General features: G+C 50.4%; 1 protein-coding gene across 1 annotated transcript in view; it reads left to right on the top strand.

The window, feature by feature from the left end:
* The first annotated feature begins 3,980 nt into the window (after positions 1-3,980).
* Positions 3,981-22,702, top strand: part of TMEM132E (transmembrane protein 132E) — a 121,397-nt gene continuing 102,675 nt past the window's right edge. The window contains exon 1 of the mRNA XM_081172904.1: positions 3,981-4,875. Coding sequence (XP_081029030.1) covers positions 4,800-4,875 — 76 coding nt within the window. The 5' untranslated portion in view covers positions 3,981-4,799. The remainder of the gene's footprint in view (positions 4,876-22,702) is intronic.

Consider the following 22,702-nt stretch of genomic DNA (forward strand, 5'->3'; position numbering starts at 1 on the left):
AGCTGCTTCTGGCGAACCAGAGCAGCGCACGGAAACGCCGTTTACCTTCCCGCTGGAGCAGTACCTATTTATCTACTTGCACTTTGACGTGCTTTCGAACTGCTAGGTTGGCAGGAGCAGGAGCAGGGACCGAGCAACGGGAGCTCACCCCGTCGCAGGGATTCGAACCGCCGACCTTCTGATCAGCAAGTCCTAGGCTCTGTGGTTTAACCCACAGCGCCACCCGCATCCCATTGTGGCTAGTAGCCATCAACATCCTAATCTTCTTCTAACGCCAACTAAGTTGGTGTCCATCACCGTCTCTTGGGAAGGAGTTCCACAGTCTGATTATGCGCTATATGAAGACTGAACCCAGGACCTTCTGGATGCAAAGCAGATGCTCTCCCACTGAATGAGCTTCCCTAATCATCTTAGTGGAACATCTGGGGGAATGTTACTCATAGCTCTGCACCCTACAAAACATCACAAGGTGGGGATCCAGTTCTATGGAGGGCCTGTTCTATGGAGTGCCCTTCCCTCTGCCATATATCAAGCATCATCCATCAGTTGCTTCAAACATTTTTAAAGGCATGCATATATATTTTTGGTCATGCTTTCCCTGACCCATGAGGTTGGACTCTGTTCTTGCCAGATTTCTGGGTTTTGTTTTTGTTTTTTCAATGACTATTGTTTCACTATTTTCGTGCAAGCATTTTCCTGCACCACTTAAGAGCTTTTAAAAAAACCAAACAAAACAAAAACAGGCAGTTCAGAAATGCTTCTGAAGATAAAAATAAATAAATGTGCAAAACTGTCAGTGCAGAGGACAGGATCTCTGGATCATTCACATGACACTTACCTGTCAGTGAAAGCCATTTGCACATCAAGATAAATCTGCCTGCAGCTGGATCATAAACACACACACACACACACACACACACACACACGTCAATAAATTTGAATCACTCATCTTTATTTCTCTTTATTTAGAAGATTCCCCATCTTGCACCTCATTCAGAATAGCTGCGGCCTGGGATGTGATGGATTGAATTGTAATAAAACGGCAATTTATCATCAAACCCAGCAACAACAAAAGAGTTAAGAGCAGAACGGGGAGTCCAAAGAGGTCATGCACAGCCCTCCCCACAGTGCAGCAATTTAGCAAAAAAACCTGTTATAGTGAAGGATTGAAACCTAGCAGGAGGCATGAATGAGGTGATAGAATGGACCATACCACTTCAGACTGCAGGTGGGTGATGTCATTTTTGTAAAAAGTACCTCCCTGCAATTAATCCTTGCAGATGGAGGGGAGGGGAACAGTACAAGGGAGAAAAGGGTTCTGTTTAGGCCACCAGGCTTTGTTTCATACTTAACAGGGAGAGTTTTTCCACAAGGGAGCATTCAAAACTGCAGTTCTGCCCCCTGTGAAATGGTGCAGTCCATGCTGCCACCTGAGGACCCCCCCCCCATGGCCATCTCTCAAACTGATGAGTGGGTCAGAAAAGGCCACACTGCCCAGCCAGCCTTGTAAGTCTGATCAAGATCTCTCTCTCTCTCTCTCTCTCTCTCTCTCTCTCTCTCTCTCTCTCTCTCTCTCTCTCAAAGGGAAGCATTCGCTTCTGGGAAATTTTCCAGGGGCCACATGCAGGCAGTGAGCAGGGCCAGAAGCAAAAATGGGCAGAGAGAGAAAAAAAGTGAGAACGTTACCTTTGTGCAACAGGGCTATCATTATTATAACATTTATACCCTGCAGTTTATTTTAATATTGTATTTTTAGATTGGTGTCACCCACCCTAAGATCTCAGATGAAGAAATATTAATACTACTGCTAATACAACTAATAAAGATACTATTCAGTACTGGAGCAGTTGTCATTTTTTTACTCTGGACTTTAATATCTTTATTCCCTCCCCTTTAAAAGGAAATAATGTGTACTACTGATCTTTCCGCACATGGGAGAAATTGATCTTTTAGTGCGGCAGCATCTAGCCCCTGGAACTGTCTGCCTCTTGATATTAGACGGGCACCTCTGCTGTACAGCTTTCAATTTCTGTTAAAAACTCCCCCTCCCCAGCAAGCACATAATAAATCTATTGATTTCCGCCCTACATTTTAATGAATTAATTACATTTACATTCTTAAAGTCTATTTTTATAGCAATTTTAAAGTGAATATTCTACATCATATGTTATATCATATTTTGGCATCAAGCAATATTTACATCTTGTTAATTAAAGTCTGGTGTGTGTGTGTGTGTGTGTGTGTGTGTGTGTGTGTGTGTGTGTGGCATTCACAGCCCAAACTGAATGTGCCCCTGGAGATCAAACCTAAGACCTTATAATGTCAGTCCATCTGCCTCAGTGTTGTCTACATGGACTGGCAACAGCTCCGGGATTTCAGGCAGGGGATGCTCCCAGCCCTACCTGGAGGTGCTGCCTGTATTGACCTGGGGACCTTCTGCATGCTCTGCTCATCAAGCTTAGGCCCCATCCCCTGAGAAATAATGCAAAGACTCTAGTCCTCATTGCTCTGCATAATGGGATGAAATAAATGGGAAGGTAGGAAAAGGTGCTGAGTCAGACCATTGTTAGCATTGTGTACTCTCTTACAAGGAACGCGGATGGCGCTATGGGTTAAACCACAGAGCCTTGGACTTGCCGAACAGAAGGTCGGCGGTTCGAATCCCCGCGGCGGGGTGAGCTCCTGTTGCTCAGTCCCTGCTCCTGCCGACCTTGCAGTTCGAAAGTATGTCAAAAGTGCAAGTAGATAAATAGGTACCGCTCCGGCGGGAAGGTAAATGGCGTTTCCATGTGCTGCTCTGGTTCGCCAGAAGCAGTTTAGTCATGCTGGCCACATGACCCGGAAACTACGCCGGCTCCCTCGGCCAATAAAGCGAGATGAGCGCCGCAACCCCAGAGTCGTCCGTGACTGGACCTAATGGTCAAGGGTCCCTTTACCTTTACCCTCTCACACTGACTAGACACTGAGCTTTAGCTTGGTTGGTAGAGCGTGAGACTTACTCTCTGGGTCATGGGTTCGAGTCTCACGTTGAGCAAAAGATTCCTGCATTGCAGGGGGTTGGACTAGATGACCCTCAAGGTCCCTTCCAACTCTACAGTTCTATGATTCTATGGTTGCAGATCTCCGGGGTTCCAGCTGCTTCCCCCTGGTCTCCCTCCTCCAACACTCTAGCCACTATGCCAGGGTTCAGCAAACTTTTTCAGCAGGGGGCCAGTCCACTGTCCTTCAGACCTTGTGGGGGGCCAGACTATATTTTGAAAAAAATAAATGAACCAATTCCTATGCTCCACAAATAGCCCAGATATGCATTTTAAATAAAAGCACACATTCTACTCGTGTAAAAACACGCTGATTCCGATTTAGAAGGCGATTGGGCCGGATCCGGCCCCCGGCCTTAGTTTGCCAACCCATGCACTACGCCATGCTGGCGCGGTCTACTCTGACTGGCAGAAGCTTGCCAGGGTTTTGGACAGGGCACCCTACCCAGAGATGCTGCCAGGGGCTTTCTGCGTGCCAAGCAGGTGTTCCTTACCTTTGAGTTACCGCCCTTTCCCATTAAGACCCAGAGGATTAACGCCTCCAGCCCCGAACACGGGCCGGCAGCTGCTCCCCCGGCTTTCCGAGACAGGGGTGTTTTCTGGATCCCTGCCTGGAGACGCCGGGGATTGCAAGCGGGTCCTTCTGCATTCAAAGCACGCGCGCTCTGCCACCGAGCGCAAACCCTCCCCCGGAGACCGTATACACAGCCTTATACCTCCCCCCCCCCCGCTCCGAAATGTGTACGCGAGTGTGCAAACGCATCCTGACCCTGGAATGGGGGGGGGGGCGTGCACACGGCGGCAGAAACTCTGGGGAAAACACGTGATGGGAGGAAAAGCGGGGGCCCGGAGGAGGAGGAGGGGGGGTGGGCGGCTGGCGGGGGGCGGAGGGAGTTTCTCCGGCGCTCGCCGTTCCCGGCAGAGAGCTCAGATCGGCGCAGCCTCGCCGCGGAGGAGGACCCGGGAGGCGAGGCAGGAGCCAGCCGGAGCGGCGCTTCTCCCCGGGCTCGGCTCGGCGCTCGCCCGGGCCGGCTCCTGCCTCCGACGCCCCTTCGCAGGCCGGGCCTTCGGATCGCCTCCTCGGACGCCCCGGCAAAGCAGGAGCGCTTTGGATTATAGCAGCGCCACCCCCCAAATCGCCCCCTAACACTTTTTGGTGTGGCGGGGCTCTCTTGTTTTCTATCCTCTCTACTTTTTTCTCTGGCCCCCCATTTTTAATTGGGGGGGGGATTTGATTTTTTCCTATTGGGGGCTTTGCCATTTTTATTTGGGGGGGGGCTCTAAGATTTTTTAAAAAGGGGCTTTGCATCAAGACTTCGCCGGCTGCCCTGTTCTCTCCCCACATCCATCCGTTTGTATTCCCTCCCCCGCCCAGATTCCCCTCCTGCCATTACTGCCTAACACCCCCCCAATCGCCTCCCCCCTGATTCTTTCGAACCAGTTTCTCCAGGGTTTGCACGTGGGATTCGCTCCCCCTCCCTCTCGCCCCAAGCTTCTTGATATATATATATTTTGGTGGGGGTAGACAAAAAGGGGGGGCCCTCCCCCCCTTGGGTGGAAATCTGGGGTGGCTCGAGGAAGGAGCAGGTGGGACCCCCCCTCCTTGGCCCATCTCCCTCTGGACCCCCCACCTTTGTCTCGGGGTGGCCCCGCCCCTTACCTCGCCCCCCCTTCCCCACGTCTCGGCTTGGGCTCGTCTTTCCGTTCGCACGTGCTTGGATTTCGCTTCTGCCCGCTCCACGCCTCGACCCGGATTCCGCCATGGCCGCCTCGGCGGGGCGGGCTCGCTCCGGACCCGCCGCCCTTTTCTGCTGCATCGGGGCTCTGATCAGCCATGGTGAGTTTCCCCCCTATGCCGGATGCGGAGGGAGGACGGGGCGGGTTTCGTCCCTTGGCTCCGGAGCATGCTTTTTGGAAACCAGAAACAATTTGGAAAGACAAGAGTGTCTCTGGGCCTGTGCAGAGAGCACCCCGGCCCAACTTGGATTGCATTTTGGGGGGCTAGGCGCTAGCAGACAAGCGAGCTTTTCTTTCGTGGTCCGGAAATGTAGGAGAAAGGTGTGTGTGGGGGGTGTATATACCTCGGGGTATGTGCAGAGTGCGTTTTGGAGCCAGCCCAACAAGCATCCGTGGAACACCCCCCCCCCCTTGAGCAGACCAAGTGTCGTGTTGGTTGTTGTCTGGGGAAACAGAGAAATATTTCGATTTCCCTTGGGCATCTGAGCATTTGCAGAGTGTATTTCGATTACCGCTGTCTGCAGAAATGTGAAGCTGATGAATGGACTTCTTGGGTCGGTGTAGCTGCTAGACTTGACGTGAGTCTCTCTGAGAGGAGTGGGGTGGCGTCCATGAACCCCAAATTCAGGCGTTTGTCTCCCTCTCTCCTCCCTCCCTTTCATTGACGCTGGAACTCCAGACTTGTTCTGAAGGAGTGGGGCTCAGATCTGGGACGCAGCGACACAACTTCAAAAGGCGGCTCTGAAAACATGTGGAGTGGTTTGAGGCTAACAAGGAAAGGAGCACGGAGCATGTACAGAGTGCCTTCCTCTCCTTGCACCAAGGTTGAGAGCAAGCCAAGGCCTATATCAACCCCTTGATTTTAATGTTGGGTCTCAGCCTCAGTTCCATGAAGTGGAGCCTCTGAGCATAAGCAGAGGGCTTTCCCTCACTCCAACCATCCTGCTGTCGAAATTAACTCTTGACTGGCTGGCTTCTTAGCAGATGTGGAAAAACCCCAAAGGTTTTTCTGGTTTGTGCCCCTTTTGAAGCACTTCACCCATGGGGGGGGGTGGCCCACAAAAAGCAACACAGCTCTCCCCTTGCTGCTGGTCCCTGGAGCAGCTTATCTTTACAGGTAGACTACTTCTGGACCTGAAGGTTCTACATACCTTCTTTATCAACCCCCTCCCTTCCTTCTTTGCAGCAGGGGCTATTTCATTCTTGGGAGTGGGATGCTCCCTGTTCATAAGGAGAAAGAGGGGCTTGCCTCTTAGTCTTCCCTGACACAACTTTTGCTATCACGTCCTGTCTCAATGGAAGAGGTTTGTGAATATGTGCATTTATTTATTTTTTAAAAATAAGCTTAATATAATGGCAGGTTATTTGCCCCTCTGATTGGAAGAGGGAAGGGAAGAATGTCAGTGCTGGGGGGGGGGGGAGAGAGACCATGTAGACATGGTTGAATCTGAGATCACACCCTCCCGCTCAAAGATTAATGGCTGTGAAACAAGCTTCCTCCGCTGGCTTCTCTGTGATAATTGCTGGAGTGGTTCTGAACCTCCTCCTGACTTTCTGCAGCGCCAAAAAGGACCCCTCTCCCCATTTAAACAGCCCCTTGATGGTGTGGCAGGGTTCTCAACGTGGTTCATTGGCAGGGAAGTTCCAAGCAGATAGGTCCAGGGGTTCAGCTATCTGGAATCCTTGCCCAGGATGTTTGTGTGTGGAGGCTTGCTGAGGACAAGTCACTCTGCACATGCCTAGAGGCCGTGTTGTGTTGTGGGGTTTTAAGCCCTTTCAGGGGAAGGAATCGGTACATGGCGGTGTGTCATTCGGAGTGTACACTTGCATCTGGCTTCTTGAGCTTAGACTGGCACCTTCTCTTACCCACTTCCTTTGTGTATCCCCTCTTTCCACCCCTAAAGTGCTCAAGTTGCCCCTGCCCTCAAGCCAGCCCTGTGAGGTAGGCTGGGGACAGCAACCGTTCGCTCCTGGTAGGGATTTCAACCAGGATCTGCCCAGGCCTTCTCTGACACTCTTAAACACTACCCCACCCTGGGCTTGAATGCGTTTACACTGAGACCCCAGCTTCATTTGTGTGGGTTTTTTTTTGGGGGGGGGAGGGGACAACGACCACAGAGAGTTTGTGGGTGTCTCTTGCAACCTTGCACCTGAATCACCCCTTCCCTCTAGAACTGCAAAACTGCTAGTAGCCGCTAGGGATTTTGGCACCATCATTCTGCCCAGGGAGTGGATTCCCTGATCTGTCTGCAGTGGACCACGGACAATGCTATGTATTCAGCACCCCCCACCTCACTTTTCCTCTTTGCAAACTGGCTTTTTGGGGTTCACTGTACTAGGTGTGTGTGTGTCAGTCAGAGGCAGGTTGGATTGCATGCGAAACACTTCTTTCTCTGTGGTGCTTATAATACCAGGTGCAATTCAGGACCTATGTATGGAGCAAAGGAAAACAGAAATATCGCTGTGTGTTTAATATTGCTGTGTGTTTCTGGCAGATCTGGGGCAGGTACATGGCACCCCATTTCCTCCCCCCCAATTGGTTTTTGTGTGTGCAAAGGGCTCTCTGGAAGGCACAACGTCGTGGTGGTGGTGTTCGTGGCGGGTGGTGCGTGTGGGACTTCTTGGAAGCAATGATTCCCCCCCCCCAACACAAACACATGAAGACATTTCCTGTCGTGTAACAGTGGCTCCCTATACAAATCTTTGCACCTCTCCGTTGGGAAAGTCTGGTCTTGTACACAGCAATCGAAAAAGACGAGACTGCCTGGCTTCTTTTTTACTCATCCTTTTTGCAGGAGGGAAGGGGAGAGATCTGAGGTGGGGAGAGGGCTTTACTCGTGGGGGGACGGACGTGCTGGTGAAGTTGTCAGTGGGGCTGAGCTTCCATCCCCCCTCCTCCCTGACCTGTGCATTTCAAGGGAATCTGGATTTATCACAGGTCTGGGGGGAAACCGCTCATCAGTCAAGCATGTCGCTTTGCCAAAAGAGGCTGGCGATGGGTTACATCCAGGCAGAGGAATGACGGGACCTGATTTGGTCTCTCATCTGCCCATTTCTATAACGTTGGAGAGGACCCGGGGTTTTGTCCCTGCAGACCCGAACCGAACCTGCGCCCCAGTCTTGGTGGGGGTGGCAACTTTCCCCTTTTTGCTCTGCTGCCTTCCAGTTTTCCTGCTGCTCCCGCATCACCCCTCTTGTGCACAGCCCTGTAGTGTGTCTGCTATGTGTGTACAGCTAGCTATTCCAGCAGCTGCCTCTTCTCCTTGCACTGTGGAAGGGTGTGTGTTTGTGTGTGTGTGTGTGTGGGGGGGGAAAATCAGCTTGCTGCCCCCCTTTCCTTCCTCGCCCCCCCACCCAGCCAAACCCCAGGAATGGGAACGGAGCCCCGAGCGACAGCAATCTATGGCATCGCATTATAAAAACGATTAATAATATATCACGGCGCAGCGTTCAAAAGCTCTGGGTCGGAGCGCGGGGCTTTACTGCCTGCGTCGCTTTCTACGCGCTTAAGTTTACAAGTAGGCTGGGAGCTCATTGGTGGGGGCCTCCTTCCCCCCTCCCTGGGCGAGCAGATGGCAGATGAGTCTGGGGATGATGGTGGGGACAGGAGTTGGCTGCAAATTGCAGCGGACTCTCCTTCTTGGCCGCGGTGATGTGTGTTCATTGGAGAGGGTTGCTATATTTAATGTTTTCGAGCTGTGATTGCTTGGGGTCGAAATCGGTGTGTATGTGTGCTTGGGGACCCACCCCACAAATAAATGCTCCCGCTCGTCTTCTCTCGCCTTGTATGCTTTCATATGAATCATCCCTATCTCCCACCCCCCACTCTGAATCTCAGCCCTTGAAAATTGAGAGCAATGAAAAGGAAGGCTGTTTTCTGAGCTGCAACTGGTCCTTGGTGGTGGTCACTGATAAAAACGGAAGAGTGTGCTGGATCAGGCCAAGGGACAGCAGTTCTGGCAGCAGTGAACCACATGCCTCTTCTAGTGAAACCAGCAAGCAGGATTCAAGCCCAAGAGCCTCCTGTGGTTTCCAGCAAGTGGTATTCAGAAGCACTGCTGCCTCCAGCTGTGGAGGTGCAGCGTAGCCTTTTGCTCTTCCATGAATTTGTCCGATCCTCTTTTAAAGCCATCCAGGTTGGTGGCTGTCACTGCCTCCTGTGGGAGGGAGTTCCATAGTTTAGCCATGTGCTGCATGAAGAAATGGTTAACTGACGGATGGAATCTGCCACCCCAAGAATGTGAGGATGGCCGAAAGAACAGACGGCTTTGAAAAAGATGAGCTTGACAAATTCGTGGAGGACCAACCCAGCCACAGCAATTGGCCAGGATGTGACTCCTTATCCAGTGAAGGCTCAGTGGAAACCCCCTGTCCAGATGCAGTATACCAGATATTTGTGGGGACAAACAAGGCTGCCAAGAAGAGTCCTTTGGTATGAAACCTGCTGGAATGCCAAAGAGGGTTTCAGTTTGGTCCACTGCCAGTAGCAGACTTTGGGCTTTAAAGTTTCAGTGGCGCCCTGTGTACTGCCAAAATTCAGCACCCCACCGCCTTTTACCTTCCATAATTCAGCTTTGTCGTGGCACCCCCTGCGATGCCCTCTCGGCTCGGCGCCCAGTGAACTGGTTGCACTCCTCTAAATCTGCCTCTGCAGCCGCACCCTCCTCGTTCGCTTTCTGTTCCAGGCTTTCAGTGGCTATGTGTTGCAGAAGAATCAGCAGCAGAATCCTAAGACCCAGGTGGGGAACCTGAAGCCAAGGGGCCAAATGCACCCCAGCCGCACACCCTCTTCCCAGCCACGCCTCTCACTGGCGCCAGTGTTTTTGCTTGGCTGGACTGTGTCCTTGAACTCTTGACAACGCCTCTCGCTTGTCTGGCCGGGGGATCAAGAGGGGTGTGTAGAAACTCGCTTGGGTAACATCTGGATTTGTTGCTGCTCCCCTTTCCCCTCCCCGGCCGTGCTCACTGCTGGCATTTGGCCTTCCCAGAAGGGGATGTAGCCCTTCTTGGACCCACAGTAGATCCCCAGCCCTGCTGTAGAGCCTCGAACGTTGACCCTTTAATTACGGCACCAGATTTTGCAGACTCTTGTCCATTTCGTCAGATGAAAGGACCAGCATCTTGTGTCTGATGATGCAGATGGTTGTCCACATTAGCAATTATATTAGCTTTAGTGAAGCACAAATATTCTCTCTCGCTCTCTCTTTCTCGTCCCTTGATGGGAGGCCTCAGTTTTGGGACCAAAATAGCAATTTTGAGTATTATATTAATATCCAGTACAAATTTGTGGCATGGCAACCATCTTGTAAATGACAGGGAACGGGATATATATAGAGTACAGCGCCACTCTGTTCTCCTGCCTGGAGTGCTGTGTCCAGTTCTGGGCACCTCAGTTTAAGAAGGATGTCGACAAGCTGGATGGTGTGCAGAGAAGGGTGAGCGAGATGATGAAAGGGCTTGAGAACCAAGCCTTATGAGGAATGATTGATGGAGTTGGCTGTGTTTAGCCCAGATAAGAGAAGACAGAGAGGTGACGTGGTAGCCAACGACCTGAAGGGCTGTCCCGTGGAAGATGGAGCAAGCTTGTTTTCTGCTGTTCCAAATGACAAGAAAGGAGGTTCTGACTAAGCACTGAGAAGCTCTTTCTGGCAGTAAGAGCTGTTTGACAGTGGCACAGATTACCTGGGAAGATGGACTCTCCTTTACTGGAGGTTTTTCAACAGAGGTTGGATGGACCACCTGCCAGGGATTCCTTAGCTGTGATTCCTGCATGGTGGCGGTGGCGGTGGGGTTGGGCAGCTAGATGACCCTTGTGCCCCCTTCCAACTTAATGATTCTGTGATTCTATATCTGTGAACGAAGGACCTAGAATTTAGTGGCAAGAGGCATGACCAGATTCTCTTGTGAACCAGTTCAAGCTGTTTTGGAGTAACTTTCATGGGGGGTGGGAAGCCTGTACTCCCCATCCTCTTTATTGCTGGAGGGCTTTCTTTTCCCATGGGGCATGGGGGGCTGGCGGGGTGGGGGCTTGAAGGAGAGGGAGAGAGAGAGAGAGAGAGAGAGAGAGGAGACTTGCCTCAGATTCCTGGAAACAATTTTTCCCTCTCTTATGCATCTCCAAAGAATTTGCCTTGGGGCTTAAGCTGAATCACTGCAACATCCTGTTTACACATTCCTTTAGGCTGGGTTGACAACCTGTGAACCTGCTCCCATTTGTCAGGATTCAGAAAGGGGCTGGTAGGGAGCGTGGGGTGAAGTCAGATAAAATGAAGCTATAATCCTGCCCCCCCCCCAGTCCAAACTCTTGCAGATGTGGCCTTCCCTCGAGGCAAAAATAAAATAAAATGAGAAGCTGGTTTAACTGCAGAAGAACATAAGAAGAGTCAGCTGGATCAGGCCAGTGGCCCACACTGTCCAGCATCCTGTTCTCACCGGGGCCTCTTTCTGGAACTCCCCCCGCAAGCAGGATCCCAGCCCAAGAGCATTCTCCCCTCCTGTGGTTTCCAGCAACTAGTATTCAGAAGCATTGCTGCCTCCAACTGTGGAAGCCCAGCGGAGCCATCATGACTAGAAACCACCAGTATCCCTCTCCTCCATGACTTGGTCTAATCCTCTTTTAGTGTGTCAACCTATGGCGTGAATGATAAACATGAAGTCATCCATGGAAATGGGCATGCTGCGGGTCTAATAGGGAATGTAATGTGATATTGGCTGATGTTTAGGTGCAGAAATGGGTTTCCATGGGGTTTAAACAGATAAAGCAACTGACCTCCAGATCATAGCTTTCAACGTTTCCCTTTTTTAAAGGGAAATTCCCTTATTCCGAATAGGATTCCCTGCAAGAAAAGGGAAAAGTTGACAGCTATGCTCCAGATGCCCAGACTCTCCCTTTACCCTTAACCTCTATGCTGACTTCCCTAGCCATTCAAGTTTCAACTGACAGACTCTGTTTTATAGAACTCACCGCTGCTGCAATGGCTGCAAGGGTACAGAAATAAGCAAACAAACTATGGGAAGGTTTTGGTTCCTACAGCAGGGATGGGGAAACACCCGCAGCCCTCCAGATATTTTTGGCATCCAACTCCCATCATCCCTGGACCATTGGGTATGTCGGCTGGGGACTGATGGGAGTTGGAGTCCCACAATATTCGGAAGCGCACAGATCTTTCCCATGCAAGTGCTAGAGTGAAGTTGCTTCCAAAGTGAGCTAGGAGATTCCGTGTTGACGTTGTCCTTCACTCTTAAGAACCTCAGAACTTAAGAAGGGCCTTGCTGGATCAGGCCAATGGCCCATCTAGTCCAGCACCCTGTTCTCACAGTGGGAAACCTCCAAGCAGGATTTGTGCACAGGAGCTCTTGCCCCTCCTGTGGTTCCCAGCAACCTGCTTCTGAGATATTTTGGGTTTCTGACTGACAGCTTGATGGTCTGTGTGAAATTTGCCTCAGAGAGCTTTTTTGGGCTCCATCCTGTTAGCGGTGCACCTTTGCAAATGGCAAAGGCTCAGGTCTTCAAATGCATTTGTAGCAGGTTCTTAAAATCAATTGATGGCCCTCCAGGAAAAATAGAGTTGTAAGTGCAACCCCTGCCAGCTTCCTCGTGTTGCGTGTCATAAGCGATCAGATGCGCTTGATCTGAAGTCTGTTCCTCATCCTCCACAGAGTCGTCCGCATTTGGAAATGGCTTTCTTTCACTCCCCTAACCTGGCACCCTCTGGGTGTTGTTGGGCTGCGAGTTTGAGTCCTGCAGCAGCACCAGGAGGAAGGCCACGGACTCCTCCCTCCCTGCCTTAGTTGTTGTTGAGTAGAGCATGAGACTCTTAATCTCAGAGTCCTGGGTTCGAGACCTACCTTGGGCAAAATATTCCTGCATTGCAAGGGGTTGAGCTAGATGACCCTCGTGGTCCCTTCCGACTCTACAAGTCTATGATTCTATGATTCACATCTGAGTTCCCTGTCTCCCCTCCCATCTATGGTGAAACTGATAAAGGTTGTTGTCGTTATATGTATTTATATCCTGCCATTGTCTCAATTTGGGATTCAAGGCTGCTTGCAGCATTATAAAATGCCAAGTAATAGAAACCCAAACTAGTTTAAAATGTTCTTGCATTCAGGGAGGAGAGGGTTGTTGATGGCTGCTAGCCAGAGTTAGAAACTCAGATATACAGAATAAGCTAATTTCCAAATGCCGCCTTAAACCTCCGTTACGGTCATTGCTACAGAATGTCTAGGTGCCATTTATCAAGATGATTATCATTTTCATTTCTATATCGCTTTATATTTTAAAGGAAAAAATCACAAAGTGGTTGACGACACACTGAAACATTCAAGCCATCCAGAATAAAAGGAATTTAAGTTTCAAGGGAAATATTTCAGATCCTTCTCTAAGGGACATTTGGCTCCCCCCATATTTATTTACCTACTTAATTTATAGAGCTGCCTCGTAGCAGAGGTACTCTAGGAAGCCAGTGTGGTGTAGTGGTGAGAGTATCAGACTAAGACCTGGGAGATCAGGGTTCAAATCCCCACTCAGCCATGAAGCTCACTGGGTGACCTTGGAGTCACTCACAGCCTCTGAACCTCCCTCACAGGGTCATTGTCGGGATTAACTCAAGAGGGGGTGAACCATGCACTCCTTGGAGAAAAAAGGGGGGTATAGGTGCAATAAATAAGCTCTTCTGCTTACCTGGTTAAGAACGCTGACATGTTAATCTCTTTCAGTTTCACCGTAGGGCAGAGATGGGGGAAGGGGATGGAAATTATGGTGTGGGGTGTGTGTGTTTGAGGGGAGCAGGAGGAGGAAGATAATGCAGAGAGTTGAGGGGGTGCCGGAATGAGTTTTCACACCCCCATAGTATTGCCAGCTGTGTCATGGGGGGGGGGAAGTTGTATCTGAATTTAGCTGTGCTGGCTGGTATCTGGGCAGGTGAGGAAATATCCCATTTTGTGCCACCTGGAGAGGGAGCTTGGTGCTCTTTAAAGAAGCAAAATCAAAACCTATAAACAGTGACAATGGACGTTAACTGAATGGGTGAAGGTTCCTGAATGCTCATTAAAGCGTATTAAAATATACATGTGTCTTGGGCCCAAGGAAGGACATGATAGCTGGTCATAAAATTCTGAACGGCTTTGCTCTTGCTTCCGCAGTCGGCTGCAGTGATGCCTCTGAATGCTGGTTGCTGGAAGCCGCAGGAGGAGAGAGCGCTCTTGGGCCCCGATTCTGCTTTTGGGTTCCCCAGGGGGGCATCTGATTGGTCTCTGTCAGAGCAGGGTGCTGGACTAGATGGGCCATTGACCTGACCCAGCAGGCTCTTAAGTTCTTATGAATCATATGGAAAGTGGGACTCCCCCCCCCCCCCGCCCCATTCCTCATAATACTAAAACTTGAGGGGAAGCTGATGAAACGTGGGCCTTATGTTCAGAACTCACAGAAAGGGAGGGAGTACTGGGTACTCCCTCATACCATACAAAGGCAAACTTATGGAACTCACTGCCACAAGACGTGGCGGTGGACACTAGTTAAGTTTGTGTCCTTCTGCATGCGGTTTCGAATGGAGTGGTGGGATCCTGGAATGCACTGCTTCAGATGGCAGGGATTTGGGTGCATTTGTATTGCACAAACATATGAAACATAGAGGCCTTGTAGTTTGAAGACACACTGCAGGTCATCTAATGCAGCCCTCCTAGTCAATGCAAGATGCAACTCCAGAAAACGGCCGTGAAGTCCTTGTTCCTGCAGAGGAAATCCTGCAGCCTCTCAGGGCATCCCGTGTCACGGTCAAACAGTGTTTGCTGTTAGGACATTTCTCCCAACGCTCTGCCCATATTCGCTTCTGTTCCCTCTGCTCTGACCGGGAGCAAGCCTGCTGTTGCACATATGCTGCAGAATAGCCCTTCGGATAAGAGCCACATGAAAAACAAAGGAAGCTCAAAAACCAAAACACAGTTCCTTTCGCGGAGCTGCGCTCTGCCTGGTGGAGCCTCCACAGTCAAGGAGAGTGTAGCCGCGAGGAGCGGACAAGAAGGCAAAATGAGGACACCTTCGTGCCTCGATTTGCCGCTGCATCTCTATAGAGACACGGGCTGGGCATTGCTGGAGGCCAAAATGGTGGGTAAATCTAGCCTTGTAGTGGCTGGTTAAAAACACCAACCCTCCCTTCTCTGTCTTCTCCTCCTCTCTCCCTCCCTCCCTCCCTACTGCGTAGGTGAGAATATGGCACTCGCTGGCTGCTGGGGAAATGGACTGACCTGCCATCTTTATCAAGCGGGAGCATCATAAAGCACAGGCGCCTTGCCAGCTCCCGCTCGCCTCTGATGAGATCGCCAGGGCCATATATCACCTCCCCCTCCCCCTCCGAGAGAGCCTGACGCTAAAATATTCCAGATGCCCACTTTTATTTCCTGTCAGCCCTGCAGCTCTTTCTGCACCTGGGGGGCTGGGAAGGAGGGAGGAGAAGAGAGGAAGAGGAACAGATATAGAACATGGGGAGAGGTAATTGCAGAGATGTTATTTGTTGGAGCAATCGGTCAGGAAAAATTGTGTTGCTTCCCACCCCCCCTCCCCAGCCCGCTGCCTTTTGCTAGTTTCCACCACCCCCACCACCACCGCAGGCCGTATGCATGCTGGGAACCGGGCCTGATTTCAGCCTCAGAGAAAACCAGCATCTGTTTGAGAAGGCCAGTAGATGGGGGTGTGTATTAAATTTGGTGGCCAGATGATGGTCTCTGCATATTCTCTCCCTCTCCACCCCATGCCTCTTCCTATGTTGTTACTAATAGTCATCCGCAGAGGATATTCTTCTGGGTTTTTTTGGGAGGGTCAGTCTGGATGGTGCCCTGAGCCCCCTCCCATCCTTGGGGCCCTGTACCTGGTGAGGGTTAGACTGTGACAGAGGATTCTGTCGCTGAAATCTTCAGGCAAGTTTCTTTGTAAGATGGCGGCTGGCCACTTCAGTGTCCTCCTCAGCATCCCAAAAGAATGAGCTCATCTGCAAGAGTTGCACCTAAGTGGTGGTTCCCCTCAGGCTAAGGAGGGCATTTCCTTTTGCCCTCCTCACCTAGCTGCTAGGTAGGAGACCAAGTGTTGGCGTGGGGTGTGTGAACTGAGTTAGAAACAATCTGGAAGCTGGAGAGACAGAGACCTGCTTGCTCTGTGCTGGATCTGAAACTGTGACTAATGGAAAAGCAAGATCTGTTGGGGTGCTGATGCTGCAAGCCCCTCCATCTTTTGCTAATGTTGTACATCATCATCATCATCTTCTTCTTCGGCGATCCCTCATAGCCGAGGAAGATGGTCTTCCATGAACACAGTTTTAACAGTGAGTCCATAAGTAACTGTGGAGGCCAATTCTGGATCCACATGTCCTTCCACAGTGGGGACATAGGTTTCTAGACAAGAGTTGATCACGGTGAGGGTTTGCCAAGCGTGCCTTCGTCTTAGCACATTTCTCCCTTTCATCCTGAGTCTGAGCATCTTCAGAGCCCATGACACCTTTGGTAAAGGCTGTTCTCCAACTGGAGCTCTCGCAGGCTAGTGTTTCCCAGTCGTCGGTGTTTATACTACATTTTTAAAGATTTGCCTTGAAAGAGTCTTTAAACCTCTTTTGTTGACCACCAACATTACGCTTTCCATTTTTAAGTTCGGAATAGAGTAGTTGCTTTGGAAGGCGATAATCGGGCATCCGAGCAACAAGACCAGTCCAGCGAAGTTGATGTTGAAGAATCATTGCTTTGACACTGGTGTATATATATATGTGTGTGTGTGTGTGTGTATATATGTGTAAATAAAACCATATATCCTAAAGACACCACGGTCTCCACTGACCTTCATCCAAGGAAACCAGACCTGGGCAAATGCACAGAACCCCCAGAGTCTCTCCTTGCTTGGAAATTGGGGTGGCGTGTGATAATATTTAGGGGAAGGCTAGATGTGTTCCTGCTTGTTAGCACCACCAGCAACAATTTCAGACCTTGATTGCAGACGTCACTCTGCAGCCAGCCAGCCCAGGCACACGAGTCAAGCCTTTTAATTTCAATTTCTACCATTTGCAGCCCACTCCTCATTAAAATCAGCCAGAGACAGAACTACTGGCACTTCCTTAATTGCAGTTAACAATGGCGGGGGAGCATTAGAACATTGTGGACAGAATGTAGGAAGCAGAATGCAGGAAGATTCAGCAGCGATAGAAGAGAGTCCTTCTTCATGCAGTGCAGAGTTAAACTGTGGAACTCTCTCCCACTGGAGGCAGGGATGGCCACCAACTTGAACGGCTTTAAAAGAGGATTGGACAAATTAATGGAGGAGAGGGCTGTCAATGGTTCTGCTCTGCCTCCACAGCTGGAGGCAGCAGTGAGGTTGGAGGTTGCTAGAAAACACAGTAAAGGAGAGGGGCCGTGTGCACGAATCCTGCTTATGGGTTTCCCACAGGCAACTGAGCGGCCATTGTGATGCTCAATTAGATGGGCCACTGGCCTGATCCAGCAGGCTTGTCTTACGATCTTAAATCCAGGTAGGGTTGCTTATTTACACTTCTTGAAATAGGCCATGGACCGAAAGCATAGCTATCTTTCTGAGCATCGTGTGTGTGGAAGAAAAAAATGTGCTCCAAATTGCTCCAGCGAGTGATAGCTGGGATAGCACAGTTGGTAGAGCACGAAACTCTTAATCTCAGGGTCCCGGGTTTGAGCCCCACCTTGCACAAAAGATTCTTGCATTGCGCTAGATGACCCTTGTGATCTCTTGCAACTTTACAATTCCATGATTCTATACCCCAAAATGCATCTTATTAGGTGAAACCGCATACAAGAATGTCTTCAGTTAGAAGGAATGCTTGCTAACAGCTGATGAATATCCGTGAAGCCTTTCTTTTTTTAATTAAAAACAGTGGCTAAATAATGTGGGAATGTGCCGAAGTGAGAGAGCAAAGGAGATGGGCCTATTTTTCTATTGCAGCAAAGAGTTTAGAAGCTGCATGTAGGATTCTTCCCCAGCTGATGCCTTAATCGAGATGGAGGAATATGCAGGCACAACCGCTGAGCTTTTACCAACCAACATATAAGCCAGACGTAGCCAATGTGGTGCTGTCTCAAGGTGCTGTTGGACTACAACACCCATCAGCCGCCGTCAGCATGGCCAGTGTCCAGGGATGAAGGGAGTTGTAGTCCAGCAGTGCAGGGTTCTAGCTGTAGAGGCTGCTGGGGATTGAACCTGGGACCTTCTGCATTCAAAGCAGTTGCTCTGCCACTGAGCTACAGCCCTTGAGTAGCTCAATAGCTGTTCAGTGGGGGAGTTTGCCTCCTGGCATGGGAGAGTCTGCTGGAACCATCATGGGGAAGCTTTTCCACCTGCCTTGCCCCACTTGCTGCCTGGGTGGTGTTATTTATTTTGCTGGTCTTTGGATGCTTAGCATTTTGTTGCAGCGTTAGAAATGTTTCCTGCTTTTTTCCTGCTTGGCAGGGGGTTGGACTCGATGGCCCTTGTGGTCTCTTCCAACTCTATGATTCTATGAAATCCCCCAGGGGCCAGGAGCGTTTTGCAACTGGCGTGGGTCCAATTGCAACTGTGGAGATCCCTGGATCCCAGGTTGACGAGATACATCTCCATCTGGTTGGCCCCTCCAGCTCTCTTAAGCAGGTCAGCAGAAGAGCTTATTCCTTGCATTTATATCCCACCTTTTCCTCCAAGAAGTGCGTGGTTCACCCCTCTCTTCAGTTAATCCCTACAATGACCCTGTGAGGTAGGTTAGGAGGCTGTGACTGACTCCAAGGTCACCCAGTGAGCTTCCTGACTGAGTGGGGATTCGAACCCTGATCTCCTGGATACTAGTCCGACACTCTAACCACTACACTACACTGGCTTCCTAGAGTACGTCTGCTGTGGGGAAGCTATATAAATTAAGCAAGCAAATAAATAAATATGGGGGAAGAAAAATGTCACTTCGAGAAGGATCTGAAATATTTCCCTTGAAGCTTGAATTTGTTCTGTTCTGGATTGTTTTATTTTATGTTCTGATGTGCTGTAAACCGCTTTGAGATTTTTTCCTTTAAAATATGAAGTTTTACAGAAATGAAATGAAAGATAATAATACTAATAAAAAGAATTCATGGGGGGGGGGAGGGGAAATGGTGCCTAGACATTCTTGTTGTGGTGACCACACCTAGGTTTAAGGTGCCATTTGGCCATTACCTATGGCTACCAGATTTTTTTCAATGAATCCGGGGACACTTTTTTTTTTTTAAAGCTGAGTAGCAACAGGGAGTCAGTAGTGGGGATGGTGAGGCAAAAGACCCTGGGCCCGAACACACATGCATATTGTATAAAGGTGCAAAGCCCTTCTTTCGCACCCTGTGAAACATAAATGTTTTTTAAAAACGGCAATGGCGTGCCACCCACCTGTGACTTCTGAGCCTCCCCCGATATCCTCCCCCCTCCCCCCTTTGTTTTGACTGATTGGGGGTGGCTCGGGAGTCGCAGGCAGGCAGCCGTTGCCCAGGTTTTAAAAAACTCCGTCCATTTATGTTCCACAGGGTGCGGAAGAAGGGCTTTGCACCTTGCCTGGAAGAGAAAGTTGCGCGCCTTGCGTCCCTCCTGGGCAACGGCCACCCACTCGCGACTCCCGAACCTCCCCATATCTGTCAAAACAAAGGGGGAAGGGGGCAGGAGATCTGTACCGCCGGACATCCCTGGTTCCCATTTGGCAGTGGCGGCAGCAGGAAGCAGCTCCCGAAGCCAGCCGGAGCCAACTGCGCTACCAGGCTGGCTCCGGGCTGCTGAGGCTGCCGCTGCCACGTTTCCCGGGGACAGATTTGCAAATCCGGGGACTGTCCCCGGGAACTGGGGACACCTGGTAACCCAGCCATTACCCTATATTTCAAGAGTTTCTAACACTGTTTTGTTGTTAGGCATCGTTTCAGTGTTTAGTAACATGAGATGCTTGCTTGCCTTCCTGATATTAGTGTGAATTCTTTTTGTGTACATGGTGCTCTGCTTTTCACCTGTTCCTGCATTATCTTGGCATGTTGTTACGCCTTATATTTTGTGTGTCGTGGGGAGCGGCTTTGAGGGTGCTTCTGGCGTGGAGAAGCGGTACCCGAATAAACTCCTGAGCAGAAGGATGGAAAAGGCTCCAGCACCTTTTGCAACCCCCACAGTGGCAGCTCTCCTTGAACTGGAAGGGGAAAGGAGGAATGCAGCTTCAGTTCCCGAAGCTTGGCACAGGGAAGGAAAGCCCCCCCCCCCCGAGCTGCTTGGCAGAGTAGCCACAGCTTCTCCATTCCAGCAGGGATTGCCACGCTGGGCAGTTATCCAGATGGCAAAACACTGCAGCGATGCCCTTGGCTGCCTGGAAGGTTGAGCTGCCTGGCAGAATTGCAGCCTCCTTTGGGGGAGGGACGTTGGCGGCAGTGTTAGAAACTCAGGTATTTAAGCCAGGCGCCAAATGGTACTTTAAACCAAGGTTACAGTCGCCAAAATGGAACATCTGGTTGCCATTTGGGGGCAGGTATAGGTAAAGGGACCCCTGACCATTAGGTCCAGTCGTGGCTGACTCTGGGGTTGCGGCGCTCATCTCGCTTTTTTGGCCGAGGGAGCATGACTAAGCCGCTTCTGGCGAATCAGAGCAGCACAGGGAAACGCCATTTACCTTCCCGCTGGAGCGGTACCTATTTATCTACTTGCACTTTGACGTGCTTTCAAACTGCTAGGTGGGCAGGAGCAGGGACCGAGCAACGGGAGCTCACCCCGTCGCGGGGATTTGAACCGCCGATCTTCTGATCGGCGAGTCCTAGGCTCTGTGGTTTAACCCACAGCGCCACCCGCATCCCATATTTGGGGGCAAGACGGCTCTAAAGTCTTATTTTTCACACTATGGACTGACTGCAATGGATTCTCCGTTCAACATCTGGCTATTTCAGATGACAGTCTTGAGCTAGGTTAAGAGCTTTGAGAACTTACAAGAAGAAAAGTTGCTTGATCCAGGGACAGTCGAGATATATAAAATGGTCTGTTCCTACCTCTTAATGGTGACGCCCACCATTCATAATGTAGGGATATTCTTCACAACTTTGAGCAGGGCAGTGGGGTGGGGTAACTGAAGTCAAGCGACCATAATTAACTAGAACATTGTTCGCTGCTCCTGCACAGGCTGCAACGAAAAAGTATCTTTGCTTCCTGGAATTCGTTCTGATGGTGCAGATAAAATATACCTGATGAAATTCTGCAGGACGTGGTCTTGGTGTACGAAAACAGTCTAGATCCAATGATACCCCCCCCCCCCGCCGGCATGCATCTCCAGATGGTGGAGACGTCAGGCGCCATCCTGCCCCCCGGGCATCTTCACTTGGTTACAAAGGACTGATCATCAGTTGCAAAATGCACTTAAAGGTAAAGGGACCCCTGACCGTTAGGTCCAGTTGTGGACGACTCTGGGGTTGCGGCGCTCATCTCGCTTTATTGGCTGAGGGAGCCGGTGTGCAGCTTCCGGGTCATGTGGCCAGCATGACTAAGCTGCTTCTGGCGAACCAGAGCAGCGCATGGAAACACCGTTTACCTTCCCACCGGAGTGGTACCTATTTATCTACAGTGGTACCTCGGGTTAAGTACTTAATTAGTTCCGGAGGTCCGATCTTAACCTGAAACTGTTCTTAAGCTGAAGTACCACTTTAGCTAATGGGGCCTCCTGCTGCCGCCGTGCTGCCAGAGCACGATTTCTGTTCTTATCCTGAAGCAAAGTTCTTAACCTGAAGCATTATTTCTGGGTTAGCGGAGTCTGTAACCTGAAGCGTATGTAATGTGAAGCGTATGTAACCCGAGGTACCACTGTACTTGCACTTTGACATGCTTTTGAACTGCTAGGTTGGCAGGAGCAGGGACCGAGCAATGGGATTTGAACCGTCTACCTTCTGATTGACAAGCCCTAGGCTCTGTGGTTTAACCCACAGCTCCATTTTTATCCCACACAAAATGCACTTAGCGCCTGGCTAATTTTGAACACTGGTTGGCGGGCAAGGAGATGGCCTGTGCCGTTGCGCCTCCCCAGAGAACGGGACGCTGGACAAGGTGAGCCATTGACCTGTCCCATCAGGGCTCCTCATATGTTTTTAAGGAGAGCTGAAATTGCGCAAGCTGTCCTTTCCTTCTGACAGCGTGTGGCAGCTTGGATTCCTTCAGTCGCACATTCCCTCACACCTCCATGAAGCTCTCCAAAAATGGAACTTTTGTGGGGGCTTTGCAGCTGCTATTTTTGTCCTTCTCTACAGTTTGTTGATATAGCAGGCTCCAGGGTGTGTGTGTGTGTAGTGCTTTTCGCAGACGGGTATTCACATTTATTTATTTATTGTTTCTGTTTAATTGAGGAACTCAGTAGTTTCTCCAACTTTCCTGTCTTTGGGGAATCCCTTCCAACCGGATTTGTCTACAGAGGGGACACTGAGCATCTGCTAGTCCTGAGGCAGAGGAATCTGGGATGTATTTTATGATATACATGTGCAGTACACATAGGGGCTCTCTTGGGGTACTATGATCTCCCCAAAATATCATAACATTGGAGCAGGACTGCCTGATAGCTGTCCCTCCACCGCCCACCTTGTTGCACACCTGACTTTTCTCCAAGCAAAAGGTTGGTGGTTTGAGCCCACCCAGGGATAGCTGTGGGCAGGATTCCTGCATTACATTGGGGGTTGGACTGGATGACCCTCGGGGTCCCTTGCAACTCTATAATCCTATGATTTATATCCTGCCTTTTCCTCCAAGGAGCTGAAGGGGGTGTACATGGGTCTCCCCCTTCCTCATTTAATCTCCATGGCAACCCTTGGAGCCTGGGAGACCAGGGTTCAAATCCCCACTCAGCCATGAATCTAGCTGGTGATCTTGGGACAGTCCCTGCCTCTCAGCCTAGCCCACCTCACAGGGTTGTGTGGAGATGAAGTGAGGG

Source organism: Podarcis bocagei (assembly GCF_964188305.1).
Source record: "Podarcis bocagei genome assembly, chromosome: 15".
Classification (NCBI taxonomy): domain Eukaryota; kingdom Metazoa; phylum Chordata; class Lepidosauria; order Squamata; family Lacertidae; genus Podarcis; species Podarcis bocagei.